General features: G+C 35.5%; 1 protein-coding gene across 5 annotated transcripts in view; it reads right to left on the reverse strand.

The window, feature by feature from the left end:
- Nucleotides 1-19,573, reverse strand: part of SCAPER (S-phase cyclin A associated protein in the ER) — a 428,719-nt gene that overhangs the window by 378,065 nt on the left and 31,081 nt on the right. For all 5 annotated transcript variants that reach the window (XR_014810514.1, XM_021099014.2, XM_021099012.2 and 2 more), the window contains exons 3-5: nucleotides 15,518-15,635; nucleotides 11,603-11,673; nucleotides 1,210-1,407 (exon numbers count right to left, since the gene is read on the reverse strand). Coding sequence is in view for 4 of the 5 variants with exons in the window: in XM_021099014.2 (XP_020954673.1) it covers nucleotides 1,210-1,407; nucleotides 11,603-11,673; nucleotides 15,518-15,635 (387 nt within the window). In the remaining variant the exon portion in view is untranslated. The remainder of the gene's footprint in view (nucleotides 1-1,209; nucleotides 1,408-11,602; nucleotides 11,674-15,517; nucleotides 15,636-19,573) is intronic.

A 19,573-nucleotide genomic window follows, 5' to 3' on the forward strand; every position in this document is an offset into this window, starting at 1 on the left:
AGGATCCAGCATTGCCATGAGCTGTGGTGTAGGTCGCAGACATGGCATGGATCTGGCATGGCTGTGGCTGTGGCGTAGGCCAGCAGCTGCAGCTCCAATTCAACCCCTAGCCTGGGAACCTCCATATGCCATGAGTGTGGTCCTAAAAAGACAAAATAAATAAATAAATAAATAAATGTGACAACCAAAGCACAAATTTGGACAATTTCAATTAACGTTTATTCTAAAAACTGTTTCTGATGAATCACATTTTTAAGCTAGTCTAAAACATATTTTGGCTACTTCTAATTTTAGAGAAAACACAGTTGTTGTCTCAACGTGTAACTTTCCTTTTACTCTTCATATATTTCAAAGGTAAAATAATGTATTCCAGGATTTTCAACCATGTTCACTGTAGAAACAGACACTACCTCTGCAATATTTTTATCATTCTGGAATTTTATTCATTATAAAGTAATACATTATGTAGTTTGTATCTACTAAAAGGACACATTTCTATCAAATTTTTAGAGGCAGATTATGCTATGTGTCTGTTTAATATCCTATTACAAACAAAAGGTTATCTAAAATTAGAAAACACACCTTACAATGATATCCCAATCCCACCCAGGATTGTTTATGGTTGGCCATCAATCTCGCTTTTCCCTGATCAGAGTGAATTAGGAGAGTGATAAGTTTCTCAACAGAAAGGGAGTAATGTCCCATTAAAGACATTAAACATGAAACCAAAGAATGTGAAAATCTCACTAGTGCCACTTACAATACCAATGCAGAATGCAGACAAGAGATTTTTTTAATAAATTGTGTTTTTCTTATGTGTACCCACTCTTTTAATTTCTTGCCTAGGATTATACATCAAGAAGTGTTTCTACCAAATCTTTCACAGAATATAAAAGTACAAAATTAGGTAATGCAAACAGCAACAACTAGGGTACTCTTGAAATATTAAAACAAAAAACCCAAAGCACTCACAGAAGCAGAGAGGAGAACAGTGGTTACAAAGCATAGGGGAAATAGGGAGATTTTGGTCAAAGGGTACAAACTTTCAGTTGTAAGATGAGTAAGCTTTGAGGATCTGTACACTGTACAGCACGGAAACTATAGTTAATACTAAAGTACGGTATACTGAGGTAAATCATTGAGTCAGATGTAGCAAAAACTGGAGAACCAGGCTTCAAAACAATTACAAAGCTTCAAAGCAAACCTTACCTTACATTCCACCACACTCTGATCTGATTCACAAGTTACATAGATTTCATCTACTGCCCGGCGAAGATTGTCAAAAAGAAACGCCCAATATCGCGCTCTTAGATCAATCTTCCGAGGATGCCTTGTTTTAGTGGGACTTTTATCAAAGTGTTTATCTCCAGTTGTAGCTGGCGTTATTTTACAGTCTACTGCAGTGTTCTGATGAAATAAAACAAAACATGAAAAAAGTATTTTTTAAAAGCTTCCATGGACTGGATTTTTGTACAAAGCACATTTTTCAACATAAATACTTAAAAATAGGACATTCTTCTTTTCAGCTTATATCACACTGAATTCATCAAAACGGAGTTTTTCATCTTACATAAAAGTGGCAGTTTTGTAAAGTGAATTACATGTCTTATTGAAGATCAGGATGATTTTAATGGTGAACAGACCCTTAGTTATAAAAGACCATGAAAGTGGCTCCTGATTTACTAGAATATAATACAGCACATTTACATACATTAACAAATAAAAGATGCCAATTTCAACATTTTTAAATTGCTTGCACATATTCTTTTCATTTAGAAATGGCATATAATACAGTTATATTCAGTTACTTAATTTTATCCTATATCATTTACTAAAAGTAAAAAATAATATATAAACATAAAACAATTTACTAGAAAAGAATACTGGTATTAAAACCAAGTGTCAGCTACAGAGAGGACTCCCCAAATAAACTGTGGTGTTCATATAACCAATTTTTCCTCAGTTGTACAGGCAGACTTTGAAAAAATTGTATACTATATAGTTTTATAGACTGGACCACAGAATCATTCCACTACAAACATGAGCATGTAGTTTACATAAAGATCTAAATTCAAAATGCAAACCTGAAGCTTCTTGCTAGAAGCATAAAGAGTTGCTTATCTCTCTGTGGCTACTTAAACTGATAAATAAATAAAAAACTAACCTGTACTACAGTTAAAATAACAAACAATTCCAAGTTGTTTCACATTAGACACCATAAAACTCCTAGAACAGAACATAGGCAAAATATTCTCTGACATCAACTATACAAATGTTTTCTTGAGTCAGCCTCCCAAGGTAACAGAAAGAAAACAAAAATAAACCAATGGGACCTAATCAAACTTATAATCTCTTGCACAGCAAAGGAAACCATAAAAAAAAAAAAACCTATGGAATGGGAGAAAATATATGCAAATGATGCAACCAACAAGGGCTTAATCTCCAAAATATACAAAAAACTCATACAACTCAAAAATCAAACAACCCAATCAAAAAATGGGCAGAAGACCTAAACAAACATTTCTCCAAGGAATACATGCAGACAGCCAGAAGGCACATGAAAAAATGCTCAACATCACTAATTATTAAAGAAATGCAAATCAAAACCACAATGAGGTACCACCTCACACCAGTCAGAATGGCTATCATTAATAAGTCTACAAATAACAAACGCTGGAGAGGGTGTGGAGGAAAAGGTTCCTTCCTACACTACTGGTGGGAATGTAAACTGGTACAAACACTATGGAAAACAGTATGGAGATTCCTCAGAAAACTAAGTATAGATCTACCATATAAGCCAGCAATTCCACTCCTGGGCATATAAGCAGACAAAACTTTTATTCAAAAAGATACATGCACCTGTATGTCCACAGCAGCACTATTTACAATAGCCAAGACGTGGAAACAACCTAAATGTCCATTGAAAGATGAATGGATTTACAATGAGATCCTGCTGAGTAGCATTGAGAACTATGTATAGATACTTATATTGCAACAGAACAAAGGGTGGAAAAAAAATGTATACATGTAAGTATAACTTGGCCCCCATGCTGTACAGCAGAAAAATAAATTTTTAAAAAATTAAAAAAAAAAGAAAGACGAATGGATTAAGAAGATGTGGTACAGGAATTCCCATTGTGGCTCAGTGGTTAATGAATCCAACTAGGAATCATGAGGTTGTGGGTTCGAAGCCTAGCCTTGCTTAGTGGGTTTAGGATCCAGCACTGCCATGAGCTGTGGTATAAGTCGCAGACATGACTCGGATTCTGCATTGCTATGGCTGTGGCATAGGCCGGCAGCTGCAGCTCCAATTAGACCCCTAGCCTGGGAACCTCCATGTGCTGCAGGTGTGGCTCTAGAAAAAGACAAAAATTAAAAAAAAAAAAAAAAGAAGAAGAAGATGTGGTACATATACACAACAGAATACTACTCGGCCATAAAAAAGAATGAAATAATGCCATTTGCAGCAACATGGATGCAGCTAGAGATTCTCATATTAAATGAAGTTAAGTCAGAAAAAGAGACAGATACCATACGCTATCACTTATTGGAATCTAAAATATGGCACAGGTGAACCTATCTATGAAACAGAAACACTCATAGACATGGAGAACGGACTTGTGGTCGCCAAGGGGGAAGGGGGAAGGAGTGGGATAGATGAGGACTTTGGGGTTAGTAGATGCAAACTATTGCATTTAGAATGGATAAGCAATGAGGTCCTACTGTAAAGAACAGGAAACTATATCCAATCTCTTCAGATGGAACATGATGGTAGATAGTATGAGAAAAAGAATGTACATATGACTGCATCACTTCGCTATACAGCGTAAATTGGCACAACATTGTAAATGAATTATAATTTTAAAAATTAGGAGTTCCCGTCGTGGCGCAGTGGTTAACGAATCCGACTAGGAACCATGAGGTTGCGGGTTCGGTCCCTGCCCTTGCTCAGTGGGTTAACGATCCGGCGTTGCCGTGAGCTGTGGTGTAGGTTGCAGACGCGGCTCGGATCCTGCGTTGCTGTGCCTCTGGCGTAGGCCGGTGGCTACAGCTCCAATTCAACCCCTAGCCTGGGAACCTCCATATGCCGCGGGAGCGGCCCAAGAAATAGCAACAACAACAACAACAACAACAAAAGACAAAAAAGACAAAAAGACAAAAAAAATAAAAATAAAAATAAAAAAATTAAAAAATTAAAAAAAAATTAAATCCCAAGTTGTTTTATATACATATACGTCACTCCTATTTGCTTGTTAGTTTTTCCTTTTTCATTGACAAGTCCCAGAGGGAAGAATATCCAAAATAGAAGCTAATATTCTATTCAGTTTTAGACTTTGGTCTTCATTATAACAGTGATTTTTACACTTCAGAAACATTTTAGGGAATTCCTGTTGTGGCTCAGTGGGTTCCAGACTCAACATGTATCCATGAGGATGTAGACCTCACTCACTGGGTTAAGGATCCGGCATTGCCATGAGATGTTGTGTAGGTCTCAGATGCAGCTTGGATCCTGCATTGCTGTGGCTGTGGTGCAGGCCGGCAGCTGCAGCTCCAATTTGACCCTTAGCCTGGGAACTTCCATACACTGCAGGTACAGCCTTAAAAAAGAAAAAAAAAAATTATAGCCCATCTTTGGTTTATATAGAATCTTCATCACCAAAAGGCAAGCAAACAAAACATATACACACAAAGACACACACACTTAAGAGCTGCTCATCCTCATTTCAAAGTCCCCCATCTAGAGCAAGGTTGCCAGACTTAGCAAAAACATACTAACAAATATTTTATCTGACAGCCCCATTCCAGGCCCAAATTCTCAATACTCAGGCAAAAAAAATTTAAAGTAATCATCAACAACCCACAAAATCTTTGCCTCAACAGCTTTCCAAGTATTTTCCAGCTCTAACAGTATATGATTTAATTATGAGAGCAAATATCTGTTTGCACAATTTTAAAATATGTATTATTAGCTCTACCTCGCAGCTTAGAAAACTGAGATTTAGAGGCTGGTTTGTCGAAGAGCATGTAGCCACAGGAGACCACCTTCCGGTTAGAGCTCTACAATTAAACTGCTTCCTATTACACTGCACCCCAAGGCACTATGCTAGCAGCCCTTTAGCTGACATTCCAAACCACCTCACTTCTCTTTCCATTCACCACCATAGTTAAAATTAACTTGCAGTTCCATGAATTATAGCTCTTTCACAAATCTGTTCCACATTAATCAGCAAGCCCTAGTAGCTTCCTGTGAATTCAGTCTCTAATATCATAAAATTTTCAAAAATACTTTAACTCATCGTTACCCATTTATGTATTTATCCTATAATGCATCCATACTTATATGATTCAAATACTTTGAACTAACCTTTACTGAAAACGTAGAATAGGTAAAGAGTTCCCATTGTGGCACAGTGCAAACAAATTCCGCTAGTATCCATGAGGATTCGGGTCTGATCCCTGGCCTCGCTCAGTAGTTTGGGGATCCAGCATAACCATGAGCTGTAGTATAGGTCACAGATGTGGCTTGGATCCCGAGTTGCTGTGGTGTAGGCTGGCAGCTGTAGCTCTGATTTAACCCCTAGCCTGGGAACTTCCATATGCCACAGGTACAGCCCTAAAAAAGCAAAAAAATAAAAAAAAAAAAGGCAGAATAGGCAAAACTGCTTTCAGGTTAAGATGTTTCCATTCATGATTGCTCTATGTGATGCTTCTACTAAGAAAGACTCCAGAAAAGCAGAAATTACAATTAGGTAATTCCATCCAAAGGGGAATGTATTATGTAAACTTTTGTATACTTAAGTTTGACAAAAATACTAATACTTTATATTTGCAAGTTGATTTACATTTTATGAAGGGCTTTTGAAAACAAAATATCATTTAATCATCACAACAAACCTAATGACAGGACAAATACAATTATTCCTATTTTGTAGATGACAAACCTAAGGTTCAGAAAGACTGAATTTCTTGTCAAAAGGCTAAATGACAGAACTAGGACCAGACCTAGTCTTCCAACTTCTATTCCAATGTTCATAAAGCATTTCACATAGCACCTAACACACAGTAAATACCCATTATAATGTTACGTATGATTATAGTGAGAAAGACAAAAAGGAGAATAAATACACTCATAGAAAAAAATGAGTAAGCTTATGGCAAACCTGCCAAATCTGTGAAATAAAGGTAGAAAAAGTACATCCAAGTGTAAAGGCTAATAAGTTAGTATGCAGCTGCAAAATACAGGGCTCTTACCTACCACTGATAAAAAATAATAGCAGTGGTAGTAATAATTGCAATACCAACTAACATTCATGGCATACTTGCTATGTGCTAGGCACTGCACTAAGTGATTCCCATACAGTTATATATCACTTAATCTTTAAAGCAATTTTATAACATAGTTACTATTTTTAGTTCCATTTTACAGAGGAGAAGACTGAAGTTTAGCTAAATTAAATGATAAACCCGAAGTCTCACACCAAGTGACAAAGCCAAGATTCAAAATCAGGAAACTAACCCATTGCTATGACTTTAATATAATTAACTGTTTCCAAGACATTCAAGAGGACAAAGCAATATAAACTTTTGGGGAAAACTACACACAAATGCATTCCATCTTTTAAATGAAATTCAATATAATAAATCTTTTTTTTAATTTTTTTATTTTCCCACTGTACAGCAAGGGGGTCAGGTTATCCTTACATGTATACATTACAATTACATTTTTTTCACCACCCTTTGTTCTGTTGCAACATGAGTAGACAAAGTTCTCAATGCTATTCAGCAGGATCTCCTTGTATATCTATTCTAAGTTGTGTCTGATATAATAAATCTTATACTGTTTTAGGAGTTCCTGTCGTGGCGCAGTGGTTAATGAATCCGACTAGGAACCATGAGGTTGCGGGTTTGATCCCTGGCCTTGCTCAGTGAGTTAAGGATCCAGCGTTGCCATGAGCTGTGGTGTAGGTTGCAGACGCGGCTCAGATCCTGCATTGCTGTGGCTCTGACATAGGCCAGTGGCTACAGCTCCGATTAGACCCCTAGCCTGGGAACCTCCATATGCCGCAGGAGCAGCCCTAGAAAAGGCAAAAAAAAGACCAAAATAAATAAATACATAAATCTTATACTGTTTTAATCAATGACTTTTGAGAGAAAAAGAGAAAAAAAGAAAGGAAGGAAAGGAGAGGGAAAGTGGAGGGAGGAAATTGAGATTTCTGACTCATCTCTCTTAAAATTCTCAACTCCCCTGAGAAATTGACAAAAACTAGGGACCTATTCCCAGAAAAATGAATGGACATATAAAATTGAGCATACATTTTCATGATGTACCTACACTGATACATCATAATCACTCAAATTTCTTACATTTTATTCTTGGTACTGTATATTTTACACTTTTGAAAATGTATGATGATATATACCCATCATCATAGAGTCATAGAGAGTATTTTCACTGCTCCAAAAAACCCTCTGTGCTCTGCTTATTCTTCCCTCCCTACCCCTACCCCACACCCAAACCTTTGGCAACAACTGTTCTTTTTACTGTCTCCATATTTAGTTTTTTCAAGCATGTCATAAGATTAGAATCATAATAGCCTTTTCAGAATGGCTTCTTTTACCAGCTAACATGCAATTAATTTCCTCCACGTCTTTTCATGGCCTGACATTTCATTCCTTTTTAGAGCTGAACAATATTCCACTATCTGGATGTACCATAGTTTATTTATCCATTCACCTACCAAAAGACATCTTGGTTGCTTCCATGTTTTGGCAATTATGAAGAAGACTGCTATATAAATGCATGTGTATGCTTTTGTGTGGACATGTTTTCCACTCATCTACATAAATACCAAGGGTATGATTGTTGGATCATAAGGTAAGAGTATGTTTACTTTTGGAAGAAATTGCCAAACTGTCTTCTGAAGTGGCTGAATTCCACTCCTCATCCTCATCATCATTTGGAGTTGTCACTATTTCCAATTTTGGTCATTCTAATAGGAGTGTGGTAGTATCTCATTGTTTTAATTTGCATTTCCCCTGATGACATACGATGTGAAACACCTTTTTATATGCTTATGTGCCATCTGTACATCCTCTCTGATGAGGTGTCTCTTAAGGTCTATGGCTCATTTTTCAATTGGGTTGTTTCTTATTGTTGAGTCTTAAGAGTTTTTTAAAAATATTTTGGATAACAGTCCTTTATTAGCTATGTCTTTTGCAAATATTTTCTTCCAGTCTGCAACTTGTCTTCTCATTCCCTTAACACTATCTTTCGCAAAACACTTTTTAAAAAAATCTATTTTACCAACTATTTCATTGATCATGACTTTGATAGTGTACCTAAAAAGTTATCACCATATCCAAAAAATTGAAAATTATCTAGAAGGATTTTATGAGCTTAAGTTAGAAGAGGCTTTCCTAGACAAGCCAAAGAGCATAACTTATGGATAAGTTATAGCAAAATTAAATTTATATACCAAAAAATTAAATTTAATATACCAAAAAGTTCAGTTAACCTGCCTTAAAGATATGATCCACTGGGAGAAGATACCAGACATCAAGAATTCATAAAGAGCTAAATTTAATCAGAAAAAGACAAATAATCCAATTAAAAATGGAGGAAATCTGAATAAGCCTTTGAAATAGATGCTCAGGGAAATGCCTCTGGACTACTTGTGAAATCCTAGAACTCTGCCCTCAAGAACTAGGTTCACCATCAGCAAAGTGTTCTGTGTTCCTCTCTTCTCTGAACATTCCCTTTAGCTTCATTTTCTAGCTAAATTCCAACTTACCTGTGGGGATCCTGCTTCTTCCGCAGTCTTTTTAATAATAGTTTTTTCCCCCACAGCACTCCTACCTCTGGTCTTATAGGTGGTTATGTGGTATATACATACAATGGAATATTAGCCATTAAAAAAGAATGAAATAATGCCATGTACAGCAACATGGATGAACCTAGAGATTATCACACTAAGTCAGACAAAGACAAATATTACATAATCTCACTTATATGTAGAATCTAAAAAATAGTCCAAATTAACTTATTTACAAAACAGAAACAGACCCACAGACAGAGAAAACAAACTTATGGTTACCAAAGGGGAAAGGGATAAATTAGGAGTTTGGGATTAACATATACACAATACTATATAGAAAATAGATAATCAACAAGGACCTAGTACAGAGAACTCTACTCAATATTCTACTCAATAAGCTTTATGGGAAAATGATCTGGAAAAAAATAGATATATGTATGTGTATATTTGAATCACTTTGTTGTACACCTGAAACTAACACAATGTTGTAAATCAACTATACTCCAAATAAAATAAAAATTAAATTTTAAAAGAAGGTAGGTGGCAAACCCTTAGCCTGTGTATATCTAAAGTGGCACTCTATCACTCTTGCACTTGAATGATCATTTGGGCACAGAATTTTCGGTTAAATGTTATATCACCTTATAACTTTGCAGATATTGTTCCACTGTTCATAAGAAGGCTATTATTATTCCTCTGTGGTTTTGCTTACTTCCCGGTGTTTTAAAAGTTTTATCCTTCACCTTAACATTCAGCAGGCTCTCTAGAATGTATCTAGGTATAAATCTATTTTTATTTATCCTGCCCAGCTCCACAGTTATGCTCTTAAGCTCTTAAAAACTCAAAGGAAAATTTTCAACATGGTACCTACAAATATTGCATGCCCACTATTTATTCTCTATTTCAAAAGTCCTAGGAGTTCCCACGTAGCACAGCAAGTTATGTCGCTGCTGTGGCTTAGGTTCCTATTGTGGCACTGGTTCAATCCTGGAAAGAATTTCCACACGAAGGGAGGGAGGAAAGAAGGAAGGAAGGGAGGTAGGTAGGTCACCATGTACCACTACTTTAAAACAAAAGCCCTAGGAGTTCCCGTCGTGGCTCAGTGGTTGACAAATGTGACTAGGAACCATGAGGTTGCAGGTTCAATCCCTGGCCTTGCTCAGTGGGTTAAGGATCTGGTGTTGCCGTGAGCTGTGGTGTAGGTTGCAGACATGGCTTGGATCCTGCATTGCTGTGGCTCTGGCATAGGCCGGTGGCTACAGCTCCAATTAGACCACTAGCCTGGGAACCTCCATATGCCTCGGGAAGCAGCCCTAGAAAAGGGAAAAAGACAAAAACAACAAAATTCACTCACACTATTTTCACTTCTAAGATGTTCATTTTTACCTATAAATGTTCAAAATTTATATTCATCTGTTTTAGTTCAGAGTTTTCCTTTTGCTTTATAGTTACTCTTTCCTTCAAGGAATTTAAACTTATTTATTTGAAAGTCCTCTTTAGAGAAATATGCCCTTTTCTTCCTTACCTCAGGAGTAAATTCTCTCATTTGTAGAATGTGTTGTTTACATCTTACAACATTATTTTCTTCATGTGCTTTGGTATTTTATTTTGCAAGCTTACTCTGAGTTTGAGTTTCTTTTAGTTTTTCACTCTACTCACCCTCACAACATGTGTACTAGTTTTATGGTTACCATCATCTGGCCCACCATGGTCCCACTTACAGAGCCTTTTATTGGGAACTTAAAGCTTTCACCCTTCAAGAATATAGCAGACCTAGTCGTGAGCCAGAAGGCCACTCTCTTTTATTGCTTCAGATGTCAATTATCACAGGCCACAAGCCAAAGCAGATTGTAGCATTCCCTGTCTCCTAGTGCAAAATGCTGTATAAGCCTCAAGTTTTATACCATGAGCCTGGATCTGTTTCCCCACCACAATAAGGGTGTTTCATCCTCCCTTATCCCATAGGACTTGTCGAGTAAGTTTGTGTTCCCAATTCCACTTATCTGTGATTATATGTGTTTGTTTTATTACTGATCCACAGAAATTTTTATTTTATTTTAGAAAATCCTTTGTATCTTTAATTTTTGTTTAAATGTTATCACTGATGCCTCTGTGTGTAAGAAGTGGAGGATATTTTACAGACTCATAATGCCGTCTCAATTAGAAGTCCATGTTTTCCTTATGCATAATTTTTGGTTTACATAATAATATATAGTGGTATATTTAATAACTCAAACTAAAATGATATATATGAAAAGTTCAGAGAAAAATAACCAAAGATTAAAAGCTAACTATAAATATGCTAAAACATTTTTTAACATAAGGTAGGCTTATGTTCTCTAAAATTTTACCAAAGCAATTTGAAAATTTTTAGAGTCAATATATTATTATCCTATAACTAAAATTAGGCATCATTATACCAAGATAAATCATAGAAGAACTCACAAATGTGAGATATGTGGGACAGAAGTTAAGATCATAAACTGTAGAAATATACGCATGGGTTCCAATCTGGCTGTGCCACTCACTAGTAAGTTACATAACTTCTCTCTACCTCAGTTTCCTCATTTGTAAATGATGATTAATAATAATGTTTACATCAAAGAGTTGTTATAAGAAGCAAATTAATATCTATATTTAGTACAAGTTGAGCACATAATATGATATACACATTTGTTAAATAAATGTTACATTTTTACATGAAGATAAAATATATTCAAATTCTGAAAAATTATATTTTATAACTAAAATCAAAAGCAAAAAAGTAGAAGTTGTTCATGCTGTACCTGTTTTGTAGTTTTATGAGTACCTTGAATTGTCCTCTTTGACTTTCCACCAGTTTGACATTTAGATTTTCCTTCAAGACAAAAACAGATAAATATATAGATCAACAAATAGATAATATAAAACTGAACTATCAAATTATCCAGGCATACTAACACATAACCTCCTTCCAGAGAGCACAGAACAGTACAATCTATACATGGTCAACATGAACTATAGATGTAATAAAATACAAATTTCCAAAGTCCCAAAGACTGCTTTTATTGAATGGCTTTCTCAGAAGAGGAATACATCAATTTCTAAAAGAAATCAGATATTCTGAAAGTTTAAAAACAAGATCAAGTTAGTGATACTCAATGTATATACAGCTCCTTTGGAAACACTTCTTTGATTCAAATTTTATTTCAACAATAAAATTTAGAATATATTTTGCACCATATAAACCTCAGGGTTTTTTGTTGTTGTTGTTGTTTTAATTTATCTGATTTACGAAATACAGTTTTATGTTGAAAAGGAAGGGTTTTTTTTTTTTTAGTTCTTTGTATTTCTACAGTCAAATGAAGCTTTTTTATTTGGCCTTTTTCATAGGAAAGGCACTAACTACTGTTTTATAATACTCTATTCTTGAGAGCAATTGCAAAACAGGAGTAAAATTCTTTAACGTGCAACAGAATAATTTTCCCTTCTGCAAAATAATTATGGGCCAGGACTGCTAAAGGAGTACAAATGAAGTAAGCCTTCACATCTGCTAACAATTTATCTGCACATAAGTGGGTCTCCCTCACTGTTCTACCAGGAATGGAGACAGAGAACTCTCCACTCCCCTACACAGCCCTTTATTCATCCTTTCATCACAGAAAATAATTTGCCAGCAAGCTTGTTAGAATATCCAGGAGAATAATCGTGTGAGAACAAATACCAAAGGAAACAGAAATAACAGAAGAAATCTTTTTAAAATTGAATTATTATCCTCAGAAACACCTGAGTATAGATTGTAACCATAAAACAAGAATAAGTTGCTATTTCTTAAAAAACAAAACACAGATTTTTTGATAAGTGGCAAAGTTTTAACAATATAAAATAATACTTATTAAAAATTATGAAGTTGGAGTTCCCATTGTGGCACAGCAGAAACGAATCCAAGTAGGATCCATGAGGTTGTGGGTTTAATCCCTGCCCTCACTCAGTGGGTTAAGGATCTGGTGTTGCCGTGAGCTGTGGTGTAGGTCATAGACACAGCTCAGATCCTGCGTTGCTGTGGCTGGGGCGTAGGCTGGTGGCTGTAGCTCTGATTGGACCTCTAGCCTGGGAACATCCATATGTCACAAGTGTGGCCCTAAAAAGCAAAAAAAGAAAAAAAAAATTATGAAGTTAACATTCTTCCTTTGTCATCATTACTACTGACATTCAGAAAGTTCTAATTCTCTGTGATCTTATTTCCATTATTTTGCAGTAAGCATAAATGAAGCTTTAAAATTGTATTAGCCAGGAGTTTCGTCATGGCACAATGGTAACAAACCTGACTAGTATCCATGAGAATGAGGGTTCTACCCCTGTCCTCATTCAGTGGTTTAAGAATCAGGCGTTGACATGAGCTGTGATGTAGGTCACACACATGGCTCAGATCCCGCGTTGCTGTGACTGTGGCATAGGCTGACAGCTGCAGCTCCAATTCGACTCCTAGCCTGGGAATTTCTACATGCCACAGGAACAGCCCCCACCAAAAACACACACACACACATACATATATATATATATATATATATATATGCAAATACTTATAAGCAATATCAGGGTATATGCAAATATAGGATTCATTATTATATTTTTCTTTCCTTGTATGTGTTTTGAAAAGAAGCAATTTCAATAATAACACCTTTAGATTATTCTGTATTCTGAATAACCCATGGAAAATGAGAAAATAAAATTTCACAAAATAGTATTTACAACACAATAGCAACCATAAAACATGTTTAGGCCTAATGTTACTTTTTCAGTAAATAATGTTTATATAATATATATTTTCTATAAAAGAATGAAGTAATAGTAAATGCCATATGAAGATTTTAGCTAGTACAGAGCTAAATTTTAAAAGACAACTTCCCTATTTAATAGTTTTTGCAATTCAAAAGTAACAGCTCTCTAAAAATATCTAGGAAAACTAACAAAGAAAAGATACCTAGGGAGGGCTAGTCCAAGCAGATATTTTAAAATATTATAACACCTCTATAATAGTATGGTGCTCACACATGAATTAGATAAATAGACTAATGGAAGAGAATATAAACACATATGAAAATTCAATCAATGATAAAGGTAGCATCTCAAGTAACTGAGGCAAAGACAGACTTTACAGTAAGTGATCCTGGAGCAACTTGTTACCAATATGGGAAAACATAAAATTAGATCCATACCACATACTATGTGTAAGAATAAACTACAATGGATGAGAGTTATAAATGTAAAAAGATAAAATGAATAAAAAATAAAATTTCAAATAAAATGTAAACATTAAATAAAGAATAAAACCTGACTCAACTCTTGTATAGCTTGAAACACCTGTCAGAGAATAAGAACATGTCAAAAAGAAGCAGAAGCCAACTTAATAGTCTTCACCTAGACAAATCTAGAAAAATTTAAGCATCAAAACAAGAGTGGTGGATTATAACTAATTAAATAAAAAGCCATGAGTCCATAAAAGTTTTTTAAAATACATATATTCATACGTAAATACAAAGGAGAATAAGGAACACTCTTCCTTACACGAGAATGTCAACTAATAAAGAAGGAACAATGGGATTAGCACATCACCATTTTGTAACCACCAGAGCAGTAACTTCTTAAATTTAGAATCATCCATGGAAGCTAAAAGTAGTGGGTGGACTGTTTCAAGAGAATAAGGATATTTGCATAGTCTTACTGCAAATTACTTATTAATTACAAAGGAAATAATTTGTTATTTTACAGCAAAGAAATTTGGGAGATACCACCTTAACAAGTGATTAAAGTTGACATCGATAGCAACAAGACAAACTAACATCATGTGCCTCCTATGATGCAATGAAAAGGACACAACATAATTTCTACAGAATTCTCCTCAAAATACATAAGTGAATCTACTATGAAAAGACATCATACAAACCCAATGTGAGGAATACTCTACAAGCCTTCAGAAAATTTCAAAATGAGGTCTTTGGCTTACTCCAGCCTCCTGTTATTTGCATCTCTATCCAACCTTCTAGATCTCCCAGGATCTAGGCAATGCTCATACTGCTCCTAGCCACTGAAGTGAAGAGACTGAAGAGAACAAATACTTTTTCTGTTCAAATAATAATAAGGAGAACTTAAGAAATAAACTTTCATTTTCTACATCATTATGTTAAATTGTACCCGATCATGATAAATGCAGTGGATTGTTTTGGCCACACTCAAGGCACATGGAAGTTTCCAGGCCAGGGATCAAATCAGAGCCACAGCTTCGACCTACAACACAGCTGTGGCAATGCTGGGTACTTAAGCCTCTATGCCACAGCAGAAACTCCTACAGTGAATTTTTTAAAACCTACTTTTAAAATTTTTATAAGAATTTAATAAAAGGAAAGTCTAAATCTCCTATAACTTTAAAAAAAACCTAATATGTCAGTCATAATAAGACACCCAATTTCTTTCCTACGTGAAAAAGTGAAACTAATATTTTCAGAGTCCAGAGTGTTAACCATTACAAACCCGTCTTAACAGTAAAATTTTCATTTGTCTATTAGGTAATATAAAAAAGCAATTAACAAATATTTCCTATTTAATACATACTAATTTGCCCAAGAGTTTTAAGTGTAAACAGTTTTTGGTCTATCCACTGTTCAAGACTAAATATATTCTTCTAATATACAACAAAAATGAAACTTTTTAAAAATACATACCATCATCATCTTTGCTTTCGAGGGGAACACTCCAGGCTATTAGGTTTCTTGCTGTACGACCCTCCTCTGCAACTATTCTCCTTACTTTGTCATGACTATTGGAGCGCTGGAATGAAGCCTATGCACAGAAAAGAGAACATGTGTTAGTTTATTAAGTTAGTCAACATATAAAATATATATGATAGACAAATTACTTCTCTTACTTTCTCAGAAAAGAAACACTTAAAACTAATTTGGGATTGGAAATAAGAGTAAATCACGGATCTTTTTCAGTTCTAAAAAGGCTAAATTTTACAACTTTAAAAATAAACAAATAATTTCAAAAATAAATTCAATCTGAGGTTTGAAAAAGTACCCTAAGAAGCATAAACACTGCTGTATACTCATTTCAGGACCACCCCCCTTACATAGCAACAGGTCAAAGTAAGAAGGTAGGTTTTACAAACATGCTACATATTCCCTCTGAAAGCTCTCCACAGCATAAAATGTTTTTAAGACTCCTATTTTTTTTCTCTACTAAAGTAAATTTTCACTCAGTTGTAAATTTCCACTGCATAATTTTATCTCCAAGTAATGGGGATCTAAATAATAATTCTTGTAAACTAGTGTATTTCAGTTGAAAATTTTTTAATTCTGTCCTACTGCATACAATGTATGTACATATAAGGGGGGGGGTGCATACTTTCTTGCTTTCTCCAGTCCTACACAGCTGAAAGCAACACTAGCCTACAGTTTTGGCAACCCCAAGACCCTGGCCAATTCGAACCAGGTCTAGTAACATAATTACCTTCTCGCTAAAGAATGCTATGTGAAAATAGCCTGTTTTTATAACCCAAGTATCAGCGAAAAGAAAAGGGCTCTAAAGTATCCCTATGAAAACAAGGATGCAGTCTCCTTGCCTAATCCTTAACTCCAAGGTGGGCAATCTACCTCTTCCTGAAGAACGTTTACTACTGGGCCCAGCCCAAAATTCCTAGCCCAATCAATGTGTGCCTTCATCTTCTCTTCTAGTCCTTGCCTAAACTCTTAGCACCCCTGAATTGCTAGGCAACACATTTACTGGACAATTTCTATGTCCAAAGCACTGTGTAAGACATTGAGAAGCAAACAAAAATACAAGGCAGTATAATTGTTCTCAAAGAACATTCCAAATGAGTGTACCAAATATATAAGAGCGAAAAATAATTTACGAATTAATCAGCATGGTCTCCAAAGATGTCCCCCTTCCTCTCAATAAACCACTCTTGCTGGGGTTCACACCATTATGTAATCCCCTCGCATTTAACCTTGCTCTGTGACTTGCTTTTAGACCTATAAAATGAGGTGAAAGTGACACTGCCCAACTTCAGAAACTAGGTCATAAGAAGCTTGTAGTCTCCACCTGGGTCTCTTGGAATGCTTCTTTTGGGATACTCACTCTTGAAAACCAATCATCTTACCATGAGAAGCCCAAGCCACCAACAGAGTGACCACATAAAGGCAGCACTCTGGTTGACAGCCCCAGCTGAACTCTCAGCTGACAGAAATCAGCCACTGAGCCATCTTGGATGTTCCAGCCCAGTCAAGCCCACAGATAACTACTGCCATCCTAGCCAGTCAACCCACAGACTCACAACAAATAACAGGAACTATATGTATGCACACTAATCTATAATATACCATCTGTATTTCTGTATCTATCTGCAAAGAAATATTAAAAGCTATGAGTTTATACTGATACCTCTGATTTCAATCCCACATCAAAAGGTCATTTTAGCCTTCCCCTTTCCTTATTCGTAATTTCTTTCTCTGTAAGTAAGAAAGCCAGCTCTCATCTTCTAAAGTATGTTTACTTATCTGTTCAATTCTGATCTTTACATAAAGTAGTTTCAGAACTGCTAACCTGTATCTCTGTGAGAAACACATTTATTAACAAGATCACATTTCTATACAGTTGTCTTCAGCCTTACAGTATCCAAAGAAATGGATTTTGTTTTCCAAAATTACCATGTTCTTTTCATCCTTCCTCCTTTCAGTGTGGTTACATTATATACTTGTAATACATTACTCTTTACATTCCATTTTGGCTTCTCACCTACTGGTTAATTTAACTGCTTGTTTATTTGGGGAATATGCGAAAGGCAAAACCTGTTCTCAAAGGAATTCATTAATGAGTAGTATGACTTCAAGAGAAGAAAAAAGTCACTACACTCTATAGCAAGGGTCAGCAAACTTCTACAATGGGCCAGACAGATAGCAAGTTTTTTTTATTTTATGCTTTGCAGGCCATACAAGCTCTGTGACAACTACTCAATCACACCATTTTGTGTGACAACAGCAACAGACAACATGTAAATGAATGGCTATGTGGTGAGAAGACCAAGTGGTATATTACTATTATACCAGATATCTTATTGCTTAGTGTGAAATACATTCAAGTTACAGAAAAGTTACAAATTAGCACTAAGAATCCTCAAAATACCCTCACACATTTTTTTCCCTAAAACATCTGAGAATAAGCAGCAGTCATGATACATTTTGTCCTTAAGTACTCCAATACGTATTTAAGCTCTGTGACAACTACTCAATCACACCATTTTGTGTGACAACAGCAACAGACAACATGTAAATGAATGGCTATGTGGTGAGAAGACCAAGTGGTATATTACTATTATACCAGATATCTTATTGCTTAGTGTGAAATACATTCAAGTTACAGAAAAGTTACAAATTAGCACTAAGAATCCTCAAAATACCCTCACACATTTTTTTCCCTAAAACATCTGAGAATAAGCAGCAGTCATGATACATTTTGTCCTTAAGTACTCCAATACGTATTTCATATATCCCATATACAACTATATTGCAACTATCAAAATCAGGAAATTATCATTTATCCAAATTATTATATAAATTAATCATTTAAATTTCACAAACTGCTTCATTACACAAGCTAACAACAGATGTAAGCTCAACTGTTCCAGAAGCTTTACAAACTCCAGATAAGATAAATATGACTACAAAGCAAGCCATGCCTAAATCTATCAGAGAAAAACTGATAACAGCCTGAAATGTAGAGAAAATCTTAAAAGCATACAGGGGTGGGGGGAGCTCACTTTTAAAGAAGCAACAGTACAGTTAGATTGACAGCTCTGCATTGTCCGGGAAGTGATAAAAGCAATAATTTATAATAAATAAATCAATAACGTATTATTGCTTGTTTAGAAGAACTCTAGGGTCAAAATCCTAATTCAAGAGAATTCAAGAAAATGCTGCATTACAAAATGGAAATATTGGGTATAAAAAAGTTCCTTTGAGTTTTCTCAGAAAGAAGGACAGAGAATGAAGAAAGCAGAAATGAAAAGAGGTTTTTAAGATGGGTGATAGCATATTTTTATGCTGATGGGAATGATCTGTAAAAAGAGAAACTGCATATGTAGGGAAAAAGGGAATAACCAAAGGTGCTAAATGTATGACTGACATGTGCACGAATGAACCAACCAGCCCAAACTATTGGGAAAACAAAGACTGCTCTCTTCCATTCTAATACTCTGTGCTATGAAGTTAACCCAAACCTTCCTCTCCAGAACTTAACTTTTTTGTTTGGTTGGTTTTGGCCACACCTGCAGCATGCAGAAGTTCTCCAGCCAGGTATCGAACCTGCACCACAGCAGCAACCCCAAGACACAGCAGTGACAACGCCAGATCCTTAACCCTATGAGCCACCAGGCACCTCCAGGAACTTAACTTTTTACATCTTTAAAATAAATACCTGCACTCACACTCCTTCATCACTCTGACCTTACCCTGAATATCCACAGGGCATCTATTTACATGGCTCATAAGCTTTCACTGAAACTCATTCGTCAGTGACCACTATTTCAGCTCCATCCTATGCAAAATACATGAATCAACTCTTTTCTTTTTTTTCCCTTTTCTAAAGTTTTATTGAAGCATAGTTGATTTACAACGCTGTGTTAATTTCTGCTGTACAACAAAGTGATTCAGTTATACATATATACACATCTATTATTTTTCAGATTCTTTTCCCATATAGGTTAATCAAAGAATGTTGAG

The sequence above is a fragment of the Sus scrofa genome, chromosome 7, assembly GCF_054392235.1.
Source record: "Sus scrofa isolate SSC_HxYL_T2T_F1_AM1 chromosome 7, Sscrofa_HxYL_maternal_Yorkshire_Landrace_v2.0, whole genome shotgun sequence".
Taxonomy (NCBI): Eukaryota; Metazoa; Chordata; class Mammalia; order Artiodactyla; family Suidae; genus Sus; species Sus scrofa.